The following is an 11,305-nucleotide window of genomic DNA, read 5'->3' as shown; positions in this document are numbered from 1 at the left end:
GTACTTTCACACATATTTCACACAGACTCACTCTTACCTCCCTAAAATACAATTGATTATGCTTACCTGCCTGCATCGGCAGGGTGGCTAGGCAGGAAATACTAAAATAATGCCACATGGCGCCAAACAGCATAGTTTTAGTTTAGAGCTGATAAAAAATGTGCTCTAGCTACGGTTCTTCTGCTAAGGGATGATATAGATGATGTAGTAAGGGATGATGTAGATTTAAGCAATAAGCCCCAAGTGTTTTGCGCTGATTTTAGAACAGGTAAGGGGAGTTGTTAGGCACGAAGCGAAGCGTCATCCCTCACCACAAATATCTGGTATGGTTTCATTAAATAACGACAATTAAATTTAAGAAACAAAATAGTTTAATAACAAACCGTCATTCTTCCGCCACTACAAAGTATAGTTCGTAAATAAATCGTTGCCACGCAACAGCCAGATGGAACACTTGCGCTACTGACAAAAAAGGGGTGCTTATTTATTCACATTAATTTGTATATCGCCATTAATAGTGCAATTGTTGAAATTGTTTTCAAACGGGCTCCTCTTTGCTGGTGCATTGACAGGGGTATCTTGATGTTGACGCTTCAGTGTCCCAGATGATGTTGCCAGGATGTTGCTCCACTCCTTCCTCTCGCTGTAATTTGGACGCCAGTACGATTTCAGTGACAACTCGCACCTATCTATGTCCCGTCACTGCCATAATCTCTCTCCCCTCTAGGCCAGCGACAGCTTTGTAACGTCTTTCTTTCTTTGAAATATTCCATGCGCAGTAATATGGAATGTTATCATAGAATGTTATGAGGACAACTTGAAAGGTAATGCTAGATTTTACAACGGCATGGAACGCGATTTAGCCAATCACAATGAAGGATTGGAACAATCAGTTTTAGAAGATGTAGTAAGGGATGATGTAGTAAGGGATGATGTAGATGATGTAGTAAGGGATGATATAGAAATGGCTGTGGATATTGTGAACTGATTCTGTGTTATAGATCAAGCCAAACTTTTTTCTGTCCTCATGACCTCAATTCCTCCTCTTTCTCTTTTTTTTCCTCAGTCATTTTCCCTGCAGCGTTGCTTTGTCTTCCTCTAGAGGAACTGGATGAGAATCTAGGTTATCAAATGTGTTCTATTTCCAAGCAACACCAGACAACTCTTTTTTTGAAAGCGTGTGTCCTCTCCTTCACAAACCTCTCCTTCACCGCAGGCTCAGTTTCGCTTTTCTGTAGGAGCTCAGCAGGAGCTCTCTGGTGTATTTGAGGAATCTAAAGTAAACTGTAGCTTATTACCTGCTTTAAAACCACCATCCACTTACTGCAACTACACACACATACAAACACACACACACACACTATCTCACACATACAAACACACACACACACTATCTCACACATACACACACACACACACACGCACACGCACACAAACACACACTATCTCACACATACACACACACACACACACACGCACACGCACACACACACACGCACACACACACACACACACACACGCACGCACACGCACACACACACACACACACACGCACACACACACGCATACGCACACACACACACAGTGTGTGAGAGAGAACATTGTCCATGGAATAAAGGTATTGCCAGATGGGGGCACTACTTCACAACTTCACAGAACGGGCCATCTTGAGAGTTATTAGTGGGAGTGTACCCACAGTGCAGTCAGTCAATGCAATTATAGCCATTACTGCCTTCGCAATAGCAGAGTGCAGCTTTAAGATGATGAAGAGGAAACATTTATCCCCTTGGCCGTAGAATGGGAGCCATTCCCAGTTATAGTGTTCCAGTGTAGTTTAAATGCAGATGCAGTCATTTGCTGTTGCATCTGTCCTTCACATACAGTATGTATCTTTCTGTAAAACATAAAGTAAAGAGTTATGTGGGCTGTGAAGGGATTTTCTGGTCCCCAATGACCAGAGCCAGCAGTTTAGGTTATGTCCTCTGTGCTTCAGACTGCACTCACAGCGATATACAGCACTACGCCATATTAATTTGCACATGTGATAACATATAGATGTAAGTGCATGCTGCAGTGCATGTGATGTGCTTCAGCATAGCCGGTGCATGAGGCAAAGACATGGCACTGGAAGAGGGTATGCATACATAGAAGGTATACATTCACACATAAAGCATTTAAGTATGTTCTCTGTTTGTAAACATGGCTGTTTATTGAGTAATTAACTACATGTTTGAGCTAAAAAAAAAAACACTACAATTTGGCCCAGTTTTACTTAGATAGTCTGGTGGCCCACATTTTGTTTTTGTGCCTCTCTTGTGGCCGAGCTCTGCAAAAACTAGTTAGCTGTGAAGTGCACGGTGAATCACAATTACTGAAGTAGAGAAGGCTCTGTTGGACTCCTATGTCCCACTGTTTGCCTCCATCTCAATAACACATAATGTCTGCAATATCTCCAGGAAGTCATTTATGGGACCACCACTTTATAAGTCGGAAATATTGTGAAATGTAATCATCCAGAACTGTTCTCTTGATAAGCAACTGCCAGTAAGGGACATGTTGCATTACCATCCAGCTTACTATCAGTTTTTCATCTGTGTCACTTCTGGTGCATTCAATTAGCAGGTATCCTCTACTGTAATATTAGCTTAGTGTACAGAATACAGAAATAGCTTGTGAGCCCCTCACCTTTCATTGCATGTTTCCAATCTGCTGTCCAGAGGCTATAAAGTAAATATACGATGGGGGGGGGTTATGTGTTATGGGAGGTTATAAATCTACTGGGAGAGAGGGGCCTCCAGTACTGGATGTTCAGAATGTCTATGCCCACCTGTCTTTCCCTCTCTCTCTCTCTCTCTCTCTGTCTCTCTCTCTCTATTGCAAATTACAAAGATGAAATATCTTAGTTTCTTACAGCATGTTGAAAGCATGAATACAATAACCAATAATTGACATAGCACAATGGTCCTGGTTCTTTGCTATTTACATATTCTGATCATTAGTATATAAGTTCTATTTCATAGTGCTCTTGTGTGCCAGAAATCTATTTGAAATACATTTAAAAATAAAAAAATTTCATAAATGGTATATTAACAGCACATTTTGCATTGCAGTTTCGTACTCTGATATCCCAGTGCAAGACTCCAGAACTACAGGATTTTCAAGACTCCGCACTGTGTGAGTTCTGTGTGGCACAATCAGGCTTTCTGCCTCCATCATGATTGCACTCATTAATGCATCTTTAAAGAACTGGAAGGCAAGCTCTATTTCCGAGTGCTCTCTTTGAGGATAGCATGCGTCGCGAACAGGTGCTCCCACCCTGCTGGGGAATTATTCAGACTGCGAGAATCACTGGCTGAGTCACAGTCAGAATGACTCACTAAGACGCACACAGAAAGACTCGCTACTTTCATTAGCACACATGACATGACACCACAGATATTTCTGTCGTATCTTTGACTCCACGGGGCCACCGCCAATTTCCTTTTACACATGTTACTCTTCTCTTGGTTTGTGAAGCGGTACTCAAAGCCAAACCAGCGCACCGTTGTTTAACACACTGCCATACAATGTCACACATCCATTTCTCTCAGATTCCAAACTTCCTATCTGGGCCATGGCTTCAGCGCCGCTTAGGGAAATGAAAAGAGAAGTGTATGTAGAACAAGTTTGGTGACTGCTGCCGAGTAGGTGACCGAATCCCCTTAAACGTGGCCAATACCCAGACAGGAAAGAGAACGGAGCGTTGCATTCTGGATGGTTCAAGAAAAGAATCCCAGACAAAGCTCGGTAAAAATACTTCCTCTGTGTATATAGTTCAAGGGCACATTTTTGGGTCAGGTTACCTATTTAAAAAGAGAGGTAGCAGCAACAGTGGCCAGGAATACAGAGTGACTCTTCATGGGCCACATTAGGAGTGTGTTCATAATAAGAAGTGTAATTATTAGCAGCAGTGACCAATGACCACTACAATGACCTCAGACGTGGTTTAAATAAAACATATTGCCTGGGTCACAATGGCACGCAGTGCTTGAGGAAAGATATATCTGGGGCGTGATGTTTCCTTTAAGGATAACGAATGTGTGTTTCCAGAATCCTACATAAACAAATGTAACTAATGAACAGAGTTGTAAACATTGGCAATCACAAACGCAATATCCGTCACACTACCAATATGCTCTGAGGTAAACATTACCTTCATCACATGCTATCTGTAGGCATAGTAAATTGTGTCACAGGAGTGTTTCAAATATCAAACACTCTGGACAGGCTTTGAACACTTTGCCTCCCCGAAGATGAGACGCTCCCTCTCACCAGTGCACTGCCAGGCGTCATCACATAGCACTGTGTTGATTAGCTGATTGCTCATTCTCCTCTAATGAGTGCCATGGAGATGCAGGAGTTATTCAAGCAGAATGAAAAAAAAAACACTGTCTGACATGATGATGCCAATGCCTAGGCCTGGTGACAGAAAGCATTTTGTAACTCTTTTTTGAGGAATTATCTTTTGAAGGTATTCAAACTACCATCCAATAAATCAAAATTCAAACAGTTTATGAAACTGATGTTGTGAAACTGACGTGTTTTTTTCCTGATACATAACCCTTAAAAAAGTCATACAGGCAATACAATGTGTTAAATGTGAAGTCCACGATTCTACTCCAATATATGCTTTTTGCTCCTCACGGTCCTCTAGCTGTCTGTTGGGTGTCTGTACTCAAAAAACGGTGGTATTTGTACACAGTCCTGGCTCTGTAAATGGGATACAAACATAGTGGCTTGGAACGATCCATAAACAGCTAAATTGACAAGTTGCTTCAAGAGCACGGAAGGAAGGGGTGTAATTCGATTGGTTGTTGAGCTCAAATTTCACGGACTGTACCTTTAAGGGACTAGGTTGGTTTGTCAGATGGACACCTCCCACTTGTCAAATAGCACAGGCTGTTGGGAAAATTACAGGTGCCAAGTTCGGTATCAACACACAAATGCGGTGCCAAAGCATGGAATCACTTTTGAAAATTAAACTCTCTGTGACACCTTTTCTTGGTGAGTCACTGTGTCCTTTTTGTAAATGAAGAAGTGAAACAATTGGTGTTGAGAAGTCTAATATGACAGGTATTGAAACCCCTGCACTCTAGATTGTTGGAAGGGTTCAACTTTTTCACTTTAAAATAACAAAAAGTGGTGTTCCAGAGAGCAACATTTCATTTAAAAAAAATAAAAAACACAAATGATTCAGAGAAATGCTAAGACAACGGTGCCTGTATAATAAAGTAGAACATGATAAGTGATGACACTGTCCTGTGTACGCATCCAAATGGTGAAAAAATTTATACAATACCTATTTCAGCCTTTAATGTATATATATGGATGATTGTGCATGCCCAAGTATAAAACAATAGAACTATTAATGCTTAATAGATAATCATTACTGCTAATACACATTATTTGTTGCCGTGTATGCCAAGGTAAAGATAAAGTAACACCTGAATATTGGGATCTATCACCATTTTGGTGCAAAAATGTTGGTTAAGGAGGCTATCTGACTTTACATTTTCAGACAGGTAACATTACTAGAAAGCTAGAGCAGTCTTTCACAACTAGACCTAAATTCAAACTTCTTCCTGTCATGATTTGAGTTTGTCCATCTGCTGGTTTGCAAACTAGCCAGCCAACCGTCTTGGCTGGTTAGCAAGTTAACTAGTTAGCGAGCTAAACACCTATCATACACAGTTAACTGAACCCTACAGTATCATCAATTAAAGTTGTGTTATATCAAGCATAATCAAGCAGTTATCAGGAATTCTGGTGGACCTCATGTATTAGCCTTGGACAAGACACAGTGTTATCATGTTCAAAACACAGCAGGCACTGGCCTGTGCCCAGACCTGGGAGGTTTCTGAAGTACATGGTTTAGTGACAAACCTGTGGCTCTTCTGTTAGAGGTTTACTACTTACTTGGAGTTAACTTGCCCTGTTTTGTCACTAAAACACGTGTGCAAAATACAGTGTATGTTTATTTGCATATTTCGAGTAGAAACTATAGCTTTATTGGTAAGTAAGTAACTGTGTTGGTTACAAAGCAACCAATAAAGAAGGCCACACCATCTTTTCACTGGGATCTTTTTTTTTTTTAATGCAGTGTAGGCCTATATAAACTAAATGCTGAGTGACTGAGTGTATCTGATCATCTATGTAAATGGCACACAACTGTCACACATTCTTGATTTTTTTAACTAGCTATTAAGTTAGCACAACAATTATTCAAATGAACCTGATAGACATTAGGCAAAGCAATAATACTGATACTGTAAAAGATATGTGATCCATCTTCTAGCAACAAGGTCATGTGGTTATTACGTTTTCTGACAATTTCCTGCTAGTCTCCATTTTCTGCATATGATCAGTGTTCTATTGGATTCAGATTCGATCACTAAGAAGGCCATTGAAGAACACTGAGCTCACTGTCATGTTCACAAAACCAGTTTGAGACAACTTTTGCTTTGTGACATGGTGCATTATCATGCTGTAAGTGTGCCTAGAAAACATTCCCCACACCATTACACCACCGCCACCAGCCTGGACTGTTGACACAAGACAGGCTGGGTCCAGGGAGTCATGCTTTTGGCGCCAAATTCTGACCCTAGCATCCTAGCATCTGTGTGCCTCAGCAGAAATCGAGATTCATCAGACCAGGCAAGTTCTTCAAGTGTCCAGTTTTGGTGAGCCTGTGCCCACTGCAGCCTCCGCTTTCTGTTCTTGGCTGACAGAAGTGGAACCTGACGTGGTCTTCCGCTGTTGTAGAATCTCGCCACAGTCAAAAGTCCTTTTTTCCCCCATTCTGATGGTTGATTAACTGACGTTCCTGACCAGTATCTGCATGATTTTATGCATTGCACTGCTGCCACACAATTGGATGATTAGATAGTTGCATGAATAAGTAGATATACAGGTGTCCCTAATAAAGTGCTCAGTGAGTGTATATCCATATGAAATTGATCTCAGAGTTGGAAGGCAATGGCCACTATTGCTGCCCCTAGGCTTGTTGTTTAGCCAAACAATTACTCATTCCCTGTTGAAAACCCACTGATGTTTCAGATATTGGACGTATTGGACATATTTTTTAGAAATGTTGTGCACATTTTGTATATAGGCCTATAGGGTTCAGAGCGTCATTAATGGTAGTATGTTGTAGCAGTGTTTTGAGACAGAGACCATGATGACTTGGTGCCAGAAACAGACATGCAGCTGTGTAATTTGAAACCTACTAGCATTTCATAGGGGTCCCAGGACCTAAGCCTGCCCTTTTTTATCAGGGGGGCTACCCCAGATCCTTCAATTCACCACTCACTCCAGTTTATAATGTTTATGCAACGAGTTATGCAGCCCTTTCATTTCTAAGGGATGATGCACTTGCAAGTAAGAGCAGTAGCATTTACGTTTGCGTTGTTGTGGGAATGTTTATATAATCTTTACATGCAATGTAAAGCCAGGCCTACAGTTTTTGTCACGAAATAAATTAACCAATGCAATGTAATGACCCAACATGCACAATGAGTTCAGCATTTCATTGTGAGAAAGTGCGAGAAACCAGCAGATCCTGTAACGTCTGATGCAGAGAGCGACGTTAGCCACACTCCTCCATACATGAGTCACTCAGCATCCTGTCACAGTTTAACCAAAATAGGCCAAGCTGCATGGGCTCGTTGAACACTACAATTAATTAATTTCCTCTCCAATGTTCATCCTCAAGGAACTTGAGTGGGAGATGAAACAAATGTATGAATTAAGATGTGGCCCATCTAAATCAAAGCCTTCATTCCACTTGTTTCCCTTGTTGTCTTTGATAAGCAATATAATGTCTTCTGCCCTGTGTCATGTGAGAAAGTGTCACTGGTATCAAAGTGTACCCACCCATGGTGATACCAGGACAACAAAGGGAAATCATATGAATTGAAGATAGATATCTTTTGTATGCTGTATGCTGGCTTGATCTTAATCTTGATTGTCGTCACAACCTAACAAACTGCTTCCATCATATCCTATCGTCCACTCATTTATGAGTTAGTCTGTTTGTTTCATACATCGATACTCTAATGCAAGATCTTAAGTTTTTTTAGCACAGACCCATGAAGTCTAGTGAGCATTTAAGCAGTCAGATTCAAACACACAGCTTTAAATGTAAATAAACCAGATGGAGCCCATTGGTTTGTTGTGGTCCAAGGACAGCGATCTGCCCAAAATAGACCGGCTCATGTTTTGCCAAGCAGGTCTGTGCATCAATCAGCAGAGGCCAGCACATGCAGCTTCTCTCAAAAATAGATCAACACATAGAGTGCTGGCAAGCGACATTAAAACTGGCATCTAAAATAACCAGCTAATGCTCAAACGCAAGCCCTTCTGGTGACAAAAGCTGTCTGAAAATGTGGGAGTGAGCTAATCTTTTCACTATGTAAGCGGCAGCTAAAATAAGAAATATTAACCGTTTCCTTTGGAATGGGGTTGTGTATGTATGGGTGCTTTACTTCAGGACGGAGGTGAATAGGATTGTTATTGCCACTCAGCATTGCCACCTGTTGACTGGGTCGCTCAGTGGGGAAATTCCATCAGCGTGTTTGGGGTCAGCCTGGGCACCATGTGCACACCAGCAATGTCACACCTCCAGCCTCTGACTTTGCTTCCTCAGTCCTCTCGTATTTAAACCCCGGCACCCTCTCCAGGAGGTACCAGAGGATTACCTTCCAAACCCCTATTCCTATCCTAACATCAAAGAACGCTTCAGGAAGCCATGAGCACCGACACACAGGAGAACAAATCCTTCACCCGGGTCGTCCGGAAGATTAAATGTGCGGCAATGGTCAACAGCCTGGCCAAGAGCTGGCAAGGCTGGGCCAGTGATCACTCCAACAAACAGGACGTCATACCCTCAGGGTGGGTGCCTGACTCCATTATCGAGGACATGGAGAACAAAGAGCAGAGTGAGATCAAGCTGCAGGTCAGTCCGCGCGTGGTAACGGTGGATGACGGCGAGGACCTGGGTGAAAGCTGCATCAAAACGGGTGCGGTGACCAAGAGCGTGGCACCCAGACCCAACGAGTGTGGCAGCGACCGGGTTAGCTCCATCAAAGAAAAAATCAACACCAACCAGATGGCGCCACCCGAGGGCGCGAAGCCCTTCCTGGGCAACGAGTCGCCCACCAGGAGACGTTACTGCGGCTCCAAAGCAGGTGGCATGGCGAGGGTCCCGGTGCAGGCGGGCAGGGAGGAGCGGAAGATGGGCTCACGCAGCAGTAGTCTGGACACGGAGGACAGCGGGATCGGGGAGGAGACGGGCCTCAGCGACCACAGCGACAAGAATGAGACGGAACAGAAGAAACCTATCGCCAGACCCAAGGTACGGTGTCAGGGTCTGTGCTGGACTTCTGGTCCAAGCCTAATAAGTGAGAAGCATCTCTTGGTATGCAGCCAGGGAAATTAAATTTAGTGGTAAAGTAATTGATTAGGCTTTTCTGTTCAGTATAAACATGTTTATTTTACATATGTTAGCATTCTTTGGTATAACTATAACCATATATAATATTGGGGTTTTATACTGTAAACAGACCAAACATAACATACTCGGTGTACTATACATGTAGGCGTATTTCATTTGAAAGTGATGTTTTTACTGTAAACAGCCTGTGTCTGGAAAACTTTACTCGTCCCCTGAATGTTTTGACACAAAGTCAAACACTTGTCTGAGCAGTGGAATATATGTGGCCATAAATATAGTCACATATCTTTCCCTCTGACCTAAAAATCATTGAGATATCTCAGATAGCCTTGGTGCTGGCTGAGATTCATCGCAATGTCACAAGTCCTTTTTGATTCAGTGAGGTTTCCATCTTAGATTTCACTAGGCACATTCCTTGCACTTTGAATGACAGTCATGAAAGAAAAGCCCCCGAAGTACGTCACAGTCTGTAAGATATGCCAACACACAGACCATTGGCATGACAGCGTATTTTTAAATGGCTGCAGTATAAGCCAGTATCCGCGATTCGGTTTCGCGAAAGGTTGTTGACCGAACAGCCAATCAAATTACACCCCTCCATTCCATGCTCCTGGATCATGTGTGTTTATTGGCTGGGATTTTTTTATGGCTCGGTCCGAGCCACTATGTTTCCCATTGACAGCGAGCACCTCAGTTTTTTCAAACGCTTGCAATGAATTTGGCAAAAAGTGTATGGGATTAGAATTACAGACTTCTCCTTAAAACTGTATCCATAAAATGCTTTGGTACACAATAAAATATGTAACGTTCTCAACATTATCCTCCCTCCATAGATTAAGGTGACCACTATGTCAGACATCAAGAGCAGGTGGCAGAGATGGTCAAAGGAACACATGGCGAGCCAGAAGCTGAACCCTTTCAGCGAGGAATTCGACTACGACCACGCCATGGCCTGCCGTCTGCAGAAGGGTGACACAGGATACGGCCGTCCCAAGGATGGCTCCAAGACGGCCGAGCGCGGCGATCGTGCTCACAAGCATATCCACAAGGAGATGGAGGAGATGTGCTTCATCATCCGGGACATGGAGATGACGGACAAAAACGGGCGCTTCTACATCAGCTTTGGCAGGCTGTTCGACCGCTACGTCAAGATCTCGGACAAGGTCGTGGGCATCCTGCTGCGCTGTCGCAAGCATAAGATGCTAGATTTCGAGGGGGAGATGCTCTGGAAAGGACAGGATGACCATGTCATCATCACCCTTATGGACTGAGGCCGTGAAAGTCTGACCCACTGACCGAGAGAGGGCTTGCCCTTTACACAGCCTGTCAGGCAGCTGTCCAGTTTGGCACTGCCATAGGCAGGAAACATGGCGTCCACACTAAACTAACCACACTGATCTTCTGTGCTAATCCCTTTGTTTTCCCATTATTAGCAATACTGTATTTGAAAATAATGTATGTACAATTGTCATAACAATCATTACAAATTTTTTGTCATAGTAAGTATTTGAAATGGGGCGTATTTTTATGAAAAATCATTTAGTGATTTTTGGTTTGTGTTTGTGTTTCATTGGTGTTGACCGTAATGGTAGGTGTTACATGACTGGATTACAGTCACCTCTAGCAGTAATGTGAAAATTTCTTTCAAAATGAAAGCAAGCCAACCTTCTTACAGAAGGACATTTTATATTTATTAGATGTTTTGTGTTTAATCTTGATTGTCAAATTATGGCTATAATTTCCTCTAACAGCTCAATTCTAAACTCAAAGCTTTGTTAAGTGACTGGAAATAAAGTCTCCTTGCCAAAACAATGT

General features: G+C 42.6%; 1 protein-coding gene across 1 annotated transcript; it reads left to right on the top strand.

Annotated features, from left to right (window-relative positions):
• The first annotated feature begins 8,434 nt into the window (after positions 1–8,434).
• Positions 8,435–11,292, top strand: abraa (actin binding Rho activating protein a). The gene is made up of 2 exons (XM_012829348.3): positions 8,435–9,391; positions 10,324–11,292. The coding sequence occupies exons 1-2, from the start codon at positions 8,786–8,788 to the stop codon at positions 10,759–10,761; spliced, it is 1,044 nt and encodes a 347-aa protein (XP_012684802.2). The 5' UTR covers positions 8,435–8,785; the 3' UTR covers positions 10,762–11,292.
• The last annotated feature ends 13 nt before the right edge of the window (positions 11,293–11,305 follow it).

The sequence above is a fragment of the Clupea harengus genome, chromosome 5 (genome assembly GCF_900700415.2).
Source record: "Clupea harengus chromosome 5, Ch_v2.0.2, whole genome shotgun sequence".
Lineage (NCBI taxonomy): Eukaryota > Metazoa > Chordata > Actinopteri > Clupeiformes > Clupeidae > Clupea > Clupea harengus.
Note: the sequence above shows the minus strand (reverse complement) of the source record. Positions and strands in the feature narration are given on the sequence as shown.